Source organism: Diadema antillarum, unplaced genomic scaffold (assembly GCF_040938485.1).
Source record: "Diadema antillarum isolate AM-2024a unplaced genomic scaffold, OU_Dant_1.0 seq00002190_RagTag, whole genome shotgun sequence".
In the NCBI taxonomy this organism is placed as follows: domain Eukaryota; kingdom Metazoa; phylum Echinodermata; class Echinoidea; order Diadematoida; family Diadematidae; genus Diadema; species Diadema antillarum.
The window spans coordinates 34,367-48,910 of NW_027272827.1; the positions used below are offsets into that span (position 1 = coordinate 34,367).

The window sequence follows — 14,544 nt, forward strand, 5'->3', positions numbered from 1 at the left end:
AGTAGGCGTCCACCTCCGCATGTTTCGCACGGCGCTGCGCGGTTGCAGGATCGCGCGCAGCGCGAGTCGCCTCGGAAAGAGGACGGCAATAGGTGTCGCTTAGCGAGGCATCATGGTAGTGACTGTAGGGGAGGACAACGGGAAGGAACGTGATAAAAAAGGTGAGTCAAGACAACAAATGCAGTATAGGTGTATGCATATAAATATATACATATATACTGTACTTAGGTAACGGAAGACCTGGTTTACAGATGGGATAGAGTTTCGTTCCCCGAAGGCCTACAACATTTGTTTAAACATTTTGAGATAAACAAGAGACATCGCAGAAAACTAGAAGAGTTTACTCCCCATAAAGTACAATCTTAAGCCATAAGTAAGGATGGGGCTCGGTACGGGGGGAACCCCAGGCCCCCCCAGCCTAGGGCAAGGTAAGGTTGGAGGGCCCTGTTACGGGAGGAAGAGTTCAAGGAGCCCGACAAGTGAGTTCAAGGATCCAAGAGACAAGAAAATAAATTTTTCTACGTCCAACCGAAGTAAAGACAAGCGGGAGGATGGTAGAATACGCCCACCGCGGCGAGCCATACGGCTCGAATGGAAAAGTACCAAGGCCCATCCACGCTGTACCGTGGTACGGCATTGACAACATGTACAAACAAAACGGCGGCAAGAAATTTAAGCAATTTTCGTAAGAAATAACAGCCGCCGGGAGGGCTGAGAGCGTGACTAAACCTTTACTTAAGATAAACGCTCGTAGCCTAAGGTGTCCTGCCCGGAGGAGAAGCCAGGGCGGAGGCCGTGGTCTCTCTGTACCAAATGGAAATTTACCGCCGTGATTTATATCTAAGCAGGTAAATTACGAGTCTGCTGAATAACCGTAGGTTATTTTGAGCTACCGAGAGGAAAAAAAGGGTGGGTCTGACCTTAGTGTCGCAAGTCGAACCAACCGGTCGGGTGAGCTTGTCAGAACACACGAGGTAGCAAAGGAGGAGAGCGATGTAGCAGACGTGTGCACTCTGCGGGTCGCGAGCGGTAAAAAAAAGATGATTCAATGGCGGTCTCTCGCACACCGCCTCCGTGTGCGGCGGGCGCATGGAGGGTGCGCGCGGTGACTGTTTTTTGTTTTGGTTTCTCTGTGCTTATATGCCCTCGGGTTTCTCGGCATAGCCGGAAGAATAGCATACTTTTGAGAGACAGGTGGCCAGTTGTATTGAATGTAGATAAGTGAAATTTTTAGCCTTTTCACTTGACCTTTGACCTAATGGCCCAAAACTTTTCCTAGAGAACCTTTATTGGGTAATAGTGGTATACACTAACTTTTAAGAAAATACCTCCAGATATTGTACAGATATGAAGAAAATAATGAAATTTTGAGAATTTGACCTTGACCTTTGACGTTGAGCATGTGCACCCAAAAGTTGATATGCACAACTTCATCCACTCATTCATATTTATGCTAAGTTTCATTACGATACCTCAAACGGTTTTTTAAGTTATGCTGTCCACAAAATCAGTTACAGATGGACGGAAGGATGGACGGACAGACAGACAACCTGAAAACCTAATGCCTCTGGTGACACTTCATGACGGAGGCATAATAAGGAATATTAAAAACTATCAAAACCAAGAGACACAACATTGGTGACTTCATCAGGCTTTCATGATGATGGATCACAGATGGTCGGCCTATGTTCCCCAAAATATTACAATCGGATTTCGCATTGATAACTTTCAAACAATTAAACAATCTTAATGCTATTTCAGGGTATGAAAGTATACCTACATCTTGCAGAAAACCCCATTCAATTTGGTTAACTGGTCACAGAGAAATGTGGATCATTGTAAAGAGTGTCACAGGTCCGTTTCTTCCAAGTTTAGCACTTGGATACTCTTGGCATCCATAACACAATGGACTAAACTTGGAGGGAAGGGATTCTTGACATGCTTGACAAGGATCCCCATTTCTCTGGGACCACTCAAACAAATTAGATGGGGTTTCTGTAAGATGTCAGTTATAAGTTATAGTTTCATACCTTGAAATCGCATTTTGATTGATTCACTATTTTTAAAGTTATCATTGCAGAAGTCCCATTGCATTTTTTTTTTTTGACATATGGTATATGCATGGTCATTACATACTGGCCAAAATTAGTCAATACATTAGTTCACAGTTCTCCTTGAATTCATACTCTTTCATATTGTAAAGCTGTCAGAGAACACACATGAACTCTGTTTCGAATATTTAGCTCATTGCACAATGAAAGAGAATGACATTATATTCAGTATTAAAGGACAAGTCCACCTTCATATACATAAGGATTGAGAGAATGCAGCAATATTAATAGAACACATCAGTGAAAGTTTGAGGAAAATTGGACAATCCGTTCAAAAGTTATTAATATTTTAAGTAACTGCGCAGTCACTGCTGGAAGAGAAGACTACTACAGTGTATGATGTCACATGCGTACAACTATATAAAGAAAATAAAAAGAGAATTTCACAAAACTTTACTTTTTGAATAAGGTGCACGTTTCTTCGACTTGCTACAGACGTATGTTAAGGGTAATATTATTCCCCCTGCCTTCTGAAAGACAGAAGTCGAGAGTTCTTTTGTTAAGCGAGAGAAATGGAAATATGTTGAATTTTCTTTATTCTTTCTTTATATCGTTGTACTCATGTGACATCACAAGCTATAGTAGTCTTTTCATCCAGCCGTGACTGAGCAGAAACTTCAAAAATTCATAACTCTTTAACGGATTGTCCGATTTTGCTCAAACTCTCACTGATGTGTTCTACTAATATTGCTGCATTCACTCAACCCACATGTCTATGAAGGTGAACTTGTCCTTTAAGTCCAATTCCTACATGTTTGTGTGATTTTATACCTAAATTGATGTTTGTGCATATATTGCAGCATTCCATTCCTGGAATAAAGAAAGAAATAATAATAAAAAATCTAAACAAAACCATTGAAGAGCTATTAAATTCTGTTTGGTCTGCCTACCTGTAGCAGGTGATGGCTGACACAGGTCTAAAACCCACAAACATCAATAAAGAAAGGTATCATAACACTTAATGATATATCACAGTCAAATGAAATATATCTCAGGGCAAAACACAAACATCAGGTATCTGATTTTGGTGACCTCTGAGATTTTTTTTTTCAGAAACTATCGTGTTACAAACCATGTTTCATATTGTCAACTGGTTTGAGTAGGTGTTTGCGAGTTGCTGGAATACCTTTTATTAGCAAAATTGCATAGGGCTTACCATTAGGGGGGAACCATTCACCACAATGTTCAGCATGCTCCTCAGAATGCTCAACTGTGACTTGACCTTCTCCCCTATCATCTCTGGTCTCCTGCCATCATCACAGCTCCCTACCACAGAGTAATCATCATCATCGTCAACATCAATATTGATGCTGACAATGTTATCACTGTCAATCCCTTCTTGGATACCCAGGGGCTGGGTGGCATTAGAGAGGGAGTGTAGAACAGAAGAGGCCTGCATGATGCCCAGGTCAGTGAGTGGGAGCCGAACTAGGGAGTGCAGCTCAAGGATGATATGAGCCAGATCAACATGGACTCTGTGAAGCACATCCTCTATCTACATTAAAGAGAAAAGCAAAAAAATAATGTGTTTCATGTTTAGGAGAAAATTATTCCCCCAAGGAGGATTATTGTCACTAAAGGCATTGAAATACAGCCCCCCCCCCCCAACAGAAAAAATGAACAAAAACAAATATATTATGAAATCTTTACAACTTTTTGAATGACAGAGAGTAATATCTGGTCATCAATAATCATCTTAAATGAGCCATATAGATCTTATTTTTTTCTGTATCATTTTAGCAGATTTCTAGAAGTCTTGGATGTCACAACCCCACCAATGCCCATATTATCTTTACGTTTGGGGAGTGAGCAGGCATGTACGTTTTTTGTTCTTTTGTTTCTTTGCGACAACATCAAAGGGATTTGACAATTACTAACTTATGTTATAGGCATATGTATAGGCATACATATCATTACATCTTTATACAAAAATGAGGAGAAATGTGACTATCACTTGCATATTCTTTTATATGGCTGGCAGCGAAAAGCATGATTCTTTTTTGATGGATTTAAGTCAAACCCTTTGATACTGAGGTTACTAGTATGTAATTGAACAAAAGGATCATTGCAGTACAACCAAAGTTCTACACTATAGTGGAGTAGTTTGATCCCATCAAAAACATCCAGAATCACATTTATATAATTCATCAGTTTACATGAGTGAGTGAAGAGTTGCCAAACCTGTCTGTGCTTCATTCTGAGTTCCATCATTTGGGGGCTTCTGTTTGGTGAGGCTGTCGGTGTCTCCTGATTGATGACATCCTCGTCATCTTCATCATTATGAATGTCTCTTCCTCCTTGACTTAATCTTCCTTTGTGCCTTCCAGCTCTCTTACTGCCAATATCAATAATGTCTTCACCATTTCCTCCATCATGTAACTGCTCCCAGTGTGTATTGGCAAGTTCATCTGCTAGGCTAAGTCCATGGGTGGGGGTAGAATTTGCCATTGTAATCCCACTCATCATCATGTCATCTTCCTCATCCTCTTTATCGGCAGCTGCCTGGATCTGTCCATCAAAATCTTGCTGATCTTCCATGAGGTCTGCTGGGGTCATGAAAACCAGAGTGTTTGATGAGTCCACTTTAATTGCTGGCACGGAGGCAGATGCCATGAACAATTCATCAGCAAGACTCATGACGTTAGGTTGTTTGAGTGGAGGAACACAATGTGCTTGAGGAAACTCTTCTGTCAAACTTGGGGGTTGACTTCGTTCAGCCTGAAACTCATCAGCAAGGCTAATGCTTTTCTGCTGAAGACCAGCAATTCCATCAGTCATTTCTGCTTGCTCACCTACTAAATTCTCATGAACTGGATGTTCTACCTCAAAACTAACCTCATTCTCCTGAACTCCAGAATGAGGGCTATCTGATGGCTCTCCACCAAGGTCCGCAAACTCCTCTGCTAGACTCCTTTGATGTTTGAACATGGAATGTATGTCACTGCCATGGCTCATCTGCTTCTGTTGCTGTGAAGCTTGCTCTCCACCTAGATCTGCAAACTTGTCAGCCAAGCTCAAGCTCTTACTAAGTCGAGGACTCTTTTCAGATGCTTCCATTGCTCCTAGAGACTCAGCAAGCTCATCTGCCAAGCTCATCTGTCTGTGAATGGTGTGGCTGCTGCCAGAGGGCTTAGTTACCCCTGTACTCAAGTTCCCCTGGCCTCCATCCAGGTCTTCATCAGAGCTCTCATAGCCAGTGAGATCAGCAGGCTCTAGCTCATCAAACAGGGAACTGGTGTGGGTGTTGGCCCTTGAGCGTGCCATGCCTAGTTCCTGCATAGTCTCCTCATGTAGGCGAGTCAGGTCCCTCAGTTCTGTCTCACGAAATTGCAACTGAATTAATAAAGCAATGCGAGTGGAAACAGTTGTTCATATACCATAGCTAGTCATTTTTATCACTAATTTACATTTCCAATACTGGTATTGACTTTTATTCATCACTGATCGAATCAATTGCTCAGGAATAGATAATCTGCATTCCTGTTTTTAACAACTAGAAAATTGGGTCATCATATAAAAATAGCTTGCCTTAAGTGGGTATATTCATTCATTCATTTATTCATTCATTCATTCATTCATTCATTCATTCATTCATTCATTCATTCATTCATTCATTCATTCATCTTTTCCATCTCCAACAAAACTTGCAAATACAATTTTTAAAAACATAAGATGTAAGTACATACATGTATATATGTCAACATTACATAAGGAATGATAAATGAAATTTTTGGATATACCATTGATAAGGAGAAAAAATATTGAAATAAGAGCATGGGTAACCAACATATTTCAGTGTTCCAGAAAATCAAGGTCTGTCATGGCATGATATGCAATCATGTGGGAAGGGATGAGACAAAACACGAAGAATCAGCAATGTGATGCATAGGGCCCTTTTGTACGACAGAGTTATATGTCTCAGGATTTTGTAAGCTGAATATTGACTGGAATAGAAAAATAAAACAAACTGTGACTTTGCTCTTATCTTCATAATATGCTCTTCATAAAATTTCATATATGGGTGATCTGTGAAAGCTCAAGGATCACGTTCTGTTTCTGTATGAATTCTTTATTTCTTTATTTCTTTATCTTTCTTTCTTTCTTTCTGTACAGATCTTGTGCAGAGCGTATCTCTAACAGCTCAAGCTTTTAGCTCTTGAAACTTGCAGCACTTAATATGTATCATGAGCTCAAGAAACTGTTGATTTTTTTTTCTTAGTGAACGCTCAACTGTTACATCATTATGACAAATTTTCTAAAATCACATTATTGCCAGTAACTCTATTTCTAAACATTATTTTATTGCAAAAATTGGCAGATGCATATTTCATGATATGATTTATATTTTCAAATTAAAAAATAGAGCTGGCACGCACATATGTGTGTATATGCACATGCCAAATTTTCAAAATGCTCCAATCAAGCTAGAAATCATTTAAATTTGTATATGTTTCAGACCATTTTGAGCATCTTAAAATTTTGCACACATGCATCATTTGCGAGTATTTGCGCGTCCGTCAGGGAAAAATAATATATATATATATATACATATATATATATATATTTTTTTTTTTGCATGGAATCTTTCTCTTGTTTCATGGATAGTATTTCCACCAAATTTCAAATCTATCTGACTTGATATGACATCATACGGGCCTGTTAAAGTTGAAATCTTGTTAGCGCATCAATGGTAATACATGTGTTAAAAAAGTGCATCTTCAATCCATCATAGCTGGTTAGGATGGACGATGACCCCTGCATATTTTGTACATATTCTGAAAGCTGATGAGGGCTAGATGTCAGCTTATGGGTCTTTGAGTCTTACAAACAAAAATAAAGTTACTAAAATTCCTGCATGAAATGAAAAATATGAAATTCCATAATGACGTCATCAGATTTCAAATTTATTTGATTGTTGATCTCGCTTATCCTTGATCAATTTGTACCAAAATTCAGTATTTTGTAGCTTATCAAATTCTCAATTGAAATTATTCTAGGGACTTACAATTATTCGATTTGATGAAGTCATCATGGTAAAAAAATTGGATTGAAGTTACCCTTGTAAAATTGTTGTTTTTTATCTTTATTGGAAATTTACATGACTTTATTCAATGAGCTCACTTATACTTGATTGAGTTTCTCCCCGATTTTGATATGTTGTAGCTGGCACTTTGGGCTACCATCACATGGCCATTGTTTGTTAATAGGGGGTTGCAATCATTTCTGAGAATGTGATTGAATTTGAAACTCAGGCTTCAAGCTACAGAGATTTTGTGCAATACTCATTCTATATGAGCACAACCTGAAGCTTATCATCCGCAAGATGCCAAGTTCGAATATCTGTTGTCTGATAAACATACAGAAACTGCATGGCCAATTGCCCCTGATCACAAATTAAACGGATCACCTAATTTGTCAGTTATGACAAATTTCTAAGTCTAGTTTGTTTTCACTGCAACCCATCCCCTCCTCATGTCAAGTTCATGCTGGCAATGGCATGTGGTGTCCATATGATTGTGCATCACAAAACCAACAAACAGTTGTGTGCCCTGATTTTGCGTCAGGACTCAAAATAGTTGAAATGGGTGAAAACCTAGTTAATCTTTAGTTTTCCATATTATTTGAAAGAGTTGTTTTTTTTTCTCTATAAAATTGTAATGTTTGGGTTTATTAATGAACGGGAAATGTATTTTTAGTAGTTTTTACTGATTTTTTTTTTAAAGACTAGTGTGACTAGGTGTGTTTTAGAGGCCCCTTTACATTTCATTAAATAATCCCTTACACATCATTCGCTTTCAACTTTGACAATTTTTGAAAGGATAGTCCTACTGCATTTACTGTTGGTATTTGTCATGAATAAAATGTGCTTAATGAATGTGTAAAATTTCAGGTTAACAGCATCTTCACTTCGTGAAAAGACAGGTTGGGTTTTCACATACAAATGAATGGGTATCGCGCACCAGCAGACCATGCATACACTTAGCGTGTACTGTTACTCTTGAAATAATTTGGGAGGGATATATTACATATACCAGACCATTATTTGAGGCATCGGATAAACTATGTGCCTTCGGTGACTTAAGTAGCACTATTTTCTTCGGGGCTGCATCCCTCAGAAAATAGTACTACTGAAGTCACCTCACGCATATAGTTTCAACCAGAACCTCTCAGGCCTGGTCAGGCCTTATATTTGTATACTATCTGTGCATCTGCTGATGGGACTTTCAATTGTAAGTACTACCCAGATTTTTCAGTAGACATGGTGTCTTAGATTTGTTTTAACCACAGAAAAAATTAATGTGGAATTACCAAAAAAAAAAAAAGATTTGCCTTGAACCTGCATGAAGGTGCTGACTTCTGTCTAGAAAGAGGCACAAATGACACTGGCATTACAGATATCTTGGCCAGCATGCTAAAGTTCTCTGATTTAAAAACTCACCCTTTGTTCCAGTTCCATTACTTGCTTTTCCAGCATCATGTTTCTCTCCTTGGCTTCTTCAAGACTGCATACTGCTGTCTCTTGTTCATGCTCCAGGATAAAGAGTCTGCCTTCCAGCTTCTCCTTTTCAGCTCTTATGCTAACAACCTGCCAAGGAAGAGCAAGATTATTGGAGTAAATCTTACAGCCATTCTCCTTTCGAACTGAAGAAACCTAAAAATAAAATATAATCAAGGTTCATAACCAATCTGAGAACATACATTCAAACCTGCCTAAGTGGCCACCTGCCATATACAGCAACTGAAAATCCCTGAGAGAAAAGCCATAATCAAAAACCCTGAGCATAGTGGCCACCTATCTAACACAGCCAGGGGCCACCTTTTTTTATATCCTGCAGTGTATATGAAGCTGCATACAGCAGCCGCAAACCCATACGGAGTTGCAACTGCTTTGCAGCTGTGACAATCATGCATAGTAATTGCAAAATGAGTTCATAAGGATGGGCGATGAATAAAGATAAAGAGTTCTCTAAACACATCCAATTGTCTTTTACCTATGACAGTTTCGATGATGGGCTGTCATCTTTCTAAAACTAGAACTACCACTCACTGTGATTAATATACCCCCACCCACAACTAAGGGAATTAGCTCAAACAGGATTAATTTTTTTTTTACTTTTTAATGGAAAAAAAAATTGTTACCATGGCAATGCACTGGTCAACAGTGAATAAATGTATTGCTAGCTGTTAGTCACATGTCCCACATCTCAAGTCAAATGCTCAAAAACTGAGTGAGCAAGATAAATAAACTGACGATTTCTATGATTTTCATTAAAAAAATTGTGTTACCATGGTAACACAATGTTGGACATTAAGAAAAAATGAAGTTTGCACAACTATATATCATAGCCGTCACATGTGCCAAATTTCAAGCCAAATGCTAAAAGGCTGATGGGCTTCGTTGAATTCACAATATTAGTGTATCATTTCCATTCAAAATATGTTACCATGGCAATACATTTTAACACTGACAAAAGATGATTTTTGCACATCTAGATAATGTAGAGGTAACATGTGCCAAATCTGAAGCCAAAATGCTCTAAAACTGAGAGTTAGGAGAATCAAAATGTTTGTATGATTTTCATTCAAAATACACTGTTACCGTGGCAACACATTGTTCAACAATGATGAAATATGAAGTTTGCATATCTCTGTACTATGGCGGTCACATGTGCCAAATTTCAAGCCGAATGCTTAAAGACTAAGGGAGTTACCTGAATCCACAATATTTGTATATAATTTTCATTCAAAATATGCTGTTACCATGGAAATGTATTAATCCACAATTTAACAAAAGATTAAGCTTGCACATCTACATACCAAAGTGGTGAGGTGTGCCAAATTTCAAGCTAAATGCTCAAAGACTGAGGGAGTTAGCTGAATCCACAATATTTTTGTATGCTTTTTAGTTTAAAAAAAACTGTTACCATGGCAACGCATTGTTCAACACTGACAAAAGATTAAGTTCGCACATCTATATGCTATGGTGGTCATATGTGCCAAATTTCAAGCTAAATGCTCAAAGACTGAGGGAGTTAACTGAATCCACAATATTTTTGTATGATTTTCATTCAAAATATGCTGTTACCATGGCAACACATTGATCAACAATGACGAAAGATTAAGCATGCACATCTACATACTATAGTGGTCACATGTGCCAAATTTCAGGCTAAATGCTCAACGACTGAGGGAGTTACCTGAATCCACAATATTTTTTTAATGCTTTTCAATGAAAAGATGTTGTTACCATGGCAACGCATTGTTCACCACTGACGAAAGATTAAGTTTGCACATCTATATACTATAGTGGTCACATGTGCAAAATTTCAAGCCAAATGCTCAAAGACTGAGGGAGTTAGCTGAATCCACAATATTTTTGTATACTTTTAAGTGAAAAAATGCTGTTACCATGGCAATGCATTGTTTGACACTGACAAAAGATTAAGTCTGCACATCTATACGCTATAGTGGTCACATGTGCCAAATTTCAAGCTAAATGCTCAAAGACTGAGGGAGTTAACTGAATCCACAATATTTTTGTATGATTTTCATTCAAAATATGCCATTACCATGGCAATGCATTGATCAACAATTAACGAAAGAGTAAGTATGCACATCTACGTACCACAGTGGTCATGTGTGCTAAATTTCACAGCTAAATCCTCAAAGACTGAGGGAGTTAGCTGAATCCACAATATTTTTGTATGCTTTTTAGTAAAAAAAAAAGCTGTTACCATGGCAATGCATTGTTCAACACTGACGAAAGATTAAGTCTGCACATCTTTATACTATAGTGGTCATGTGTGCCAAATTTCAAGCCAAATGCTCAAGACTGAGGGAGTTAACTGAATCCACAATATTTTGAATGATTTTCATTCAAAATATGTTGTTACCATGGCAACTCATTGATCAACAATAACGAAAGAGTAAGTATGCACATCTACGTACCATAGTGGTCACATGTGCCAATTTTCAAGCTAAATGCTTAAAAGCTGAAGGAGTTAGGTTAATCCACACATTTTTGTATGATTGGTTAAAAAAAAACTGCTGTTGCCATGGCAACAGATTTATTAACACACACATCAAGGTGTCTTGCACAACTACACATTACATTGATCGCATATCTCAAATTCAATCTGAATTGCTACAAAACTGAGAGAGTAGTTCGATTTTGTAAGATTTTTATGAAAATCTTCCGTTGCCATGGCAATGCATTATGAAATACTAATGAAAAAAGGTGTCTTGCACATCTGCCTGTGAGTGGTCACACATGCCAAATTTGGAGTTAATTGCTCAAAAAATGAGAAAGTAGTTCGATCCACAAGTTTTTACAAAAATTTGCCATTGCCATGGCAACGCATTATGCAATATTAACGAAAAAAGGGTCTTGCACATCTATCTTTGATAGCGGTCACACATGCCAAATCTGGGATCAATTGCTCAAAAAATGAGAGAGTAGTTCGATCCACAACATTTTGTAGGATTTTTACAAAATTTGCTGTTGCCATGGCAATGCATGAGATACTAACAAATGAGGTATCTTGCACATTTTCCTTTGACAGCAGTCACACATGCCAAATCTGGGGCTAATTGCTCAAAAAATGAGAGAGTAGTTCAATCCACAATTTTTATGAAAATCTGCCGTTGCCATGGCAACGCATTATTTGATACTGACGAAAAAGGTATCTTGCACATTTACCTTTGATAGCAGTCACACATGCCAAATTTGGGGTCAATTGCTCAAAAAATGAGAGAGTAGTTCGATCCACAAGATTTTTTGCAACGGACCGACCGTTGACCGCCCGACCGACCGCCCGGCCACCCGCCATCCCACCCGGCCACCCGCCATCCAAGTGATTCCTATATACCCCCTTACACACTATGTGTGGGTGGGGGTATAACAATGGCTAGTCAGTATACAAATGACGTACAGGTCTGAGTGCGTCAGTCAGAATTGTGTGCATAAGGTAACTATGGAAGGCTTAACCCACGAGGCAAAGCCGAGTGGGTTTAGGCTAAATCTGTACCATGATAGTTCATACCGCATGCACACTATATTCCGACTGACGCACGAAAAGACATGTGCGTCATCTGTTTTATAGAATGGGTAATTTTCTTGCCAAAAACCCATTTTTCTATCGTGTTACTCGATGACAAATTTACTGGATGCATTTCCTTTTGGCTCGTCATAGACGAGAGCCCGAAAACCATGCATCAGTTTTTACTGGACGCACGGTCTCTCTTCAGAACCATGCATCAGTAAAAACTGATACATGGTTGTTTTAGCCAATAGGCGTCTCGTACTGAGTGCGCGAACGCTTGCTTAATGCGCGAACCTTTGTTACAAGTGCGCGTACTCTTGCTACAAGTACGCGATAACATGTTTACCACTGTGACTCAGCGTGCGGCCAGTATAAATAAACACATAGTTCTCGACCAATGAGATCGCAGGATTCTCGCTACCCATTCTATAACAACTGATGTTTTGGGGCCAATTGGCAATCACAGCAATTGGCAAGTACAACAATTGGATGTGTTTAGAGAACTCTTTATCTACATATGCATAGTAATGGATTTGTGAATAGCTTGCTTGTTGTATGCATGCTTGTTAGCAATAATGTGATCAATAAGAGCATAGCACAAAGCTTGAACAAGTGCATTATACACACACACACAGACACACATGCTCATGTAAAGTACTTAAAGATGCATACAATGATAATCCATGAACATGTATATCATACACATGAAATGTTGGAAAACCGTCTACAGTAACCACTTCTATATGAAAGGCTTTCTTGAACCCACAAATGTGGAAATTTCCCACAAATGTAAAAAAAATTTCAACCACAAATGTAAAAACAAACAGCGGCCACTAATGTCAAAACATGCAATAAATGTACTAAGTAAACGCTAATTTAGTGTACACCAACCACAAATGTGGAAAAGTACATACAGTTGTAGACCCCACTCTATGTTGTTTATTGTGGCTTGGCCTACTTCCCATTCCGTGTAACACACAGTGTGTGAAACTCCTACTTATGGTGTAACTTTAAACAAGAGACCCGGGGGTCTCGCACTCACTGAGTATCGTAAGTTCACCTTCCATGCATTCTTGCAGACTCTTACCCGAGAACATTGGAAACTTGGGGTGGGGGGGGGGGGCTGTGGAGCCGGGAAATGTGCAAACGCCGGGAAATGTGCAAACGCCTGGAAATGTGCAAACGTCTCGCCGGGAAATGTGCAAACGCCGGGAAATGTGCAAACGTCTTGCCGGGAAATGTGCAAATCTCTAAATTTCATCAACGGGAAATGTGCAAACGTGACGCCGGGAAATGTGCAAATGTTCAATTTTGCCGGGAAATGTGCAAAACGTCGCCGGGAAATGTGCAAACCATTCATTTCACCTATATTATGTAGAGATGGAAGAGAAACTCTCAATCAAAGCTGCGCACGAACCATTATCATCTTTACCACCTGTCTTAGCGACCATCTGTCTTTTTATGCCTCCGCCACGAAGTGGTGCCGGAGGCATTACGTTTTCGGGTTGTCCGTCCGTCCGTACGTACGTCCGTCCACTTTCGTTTACGCGATAACTTGAGTAATATTGACTGGAATTTTACCAAACTTGGTCCAAGTATAAAGTATGATAGGGTAATTATTCGATAAGATTTTGGATGAAATCGGCCTAAGGTCAGAGGTCAAAGGTCAAGGTCAAATCATGAAATTGTATCCGTTTACGCGATAACTCAAGACTGGATCGAGCAAATTTCACCAAACTTTGTCGGAGGATGATGTATGATGGGGCAATTACTTGATAAGTTTTCTAGTGAAATCGGACAGAGGTCAAAGGTCAAAGATCAAGGTCAAATCCTAAAATGTATCTGTTTACGTGATAACTCAAAACTGGATGAAGCAGCTTTCACCAAACTTGGTCCAAGGATGATGTATGATGGGACAATTAGTTGAGTTGATTTTAGTGACATTGGCAAGAGGTCAAAGGTCAAAAGGTCAAGGTCAAATGATAAAAATGTTGCTATTTCCCCCATATCTATGCAATGCCCAAAGGTATTCAAATCTTTTCTTGAAACTTAGTGTAGACATGTACTACTGCGTAAAGATTCTCCAAAGAGAGTTTCAAGTCATAAGGTCAAAGGTCAAAAGGTCAAATGTTAGGTGAAAATGTTGCAATATCATTTTCTTCGCAAATGGTTCAATGTATCTTTATGGAACTTGGTGCATACGCATGTACTGACTGGCAGGGATTATCTAGGGAATTTAGGGGTCGTATGTCAATAGTCAGGGGGTCAAAGGTCAAGGCCAACTCTTCAAAATTTTACTATTTCCCTAATATACTAGTATATGCAATGCTTGCATTATTAGTTTTAAAACGTAAGTATACGTGCATTACCTAATGGAGATTCTCCAGGAA

At 39.0% G+C, this 14,544-nt stretch overlaps 1 protein-coding gene across 1 annotated transcript in view; it reads right to left on the bottom strand.

The window, feature by feature from the left end:
• LOC139714199 (uncharacterized) overlaps positions 1–8,697 on the bottom strand; it is a gene marked incomplete at its 5' end in the record, with an annotated part of 43,036 nt that extends 34,339 nt beyond the window's left edge. Inside the window, 3 exons of the mRNA XM_071625914.1 lie at positions 3,268–3,606; positions 4,293–5,444; positions 8,551–8,697. Of these exons, the coding sequence (XP_071482015.1) occupies positions 3,268–3,606; positions 4,293–5,444; positions 8,551–8,697 (1,638 nt within the window). The remainder of the gene's footprint in view (positions 1–3,267; positions 3,607–4,292; positions 5,445–8,550) is intronic.
• Positions 8,698–14,544: the final 5,847 nt, after the last annotated feature.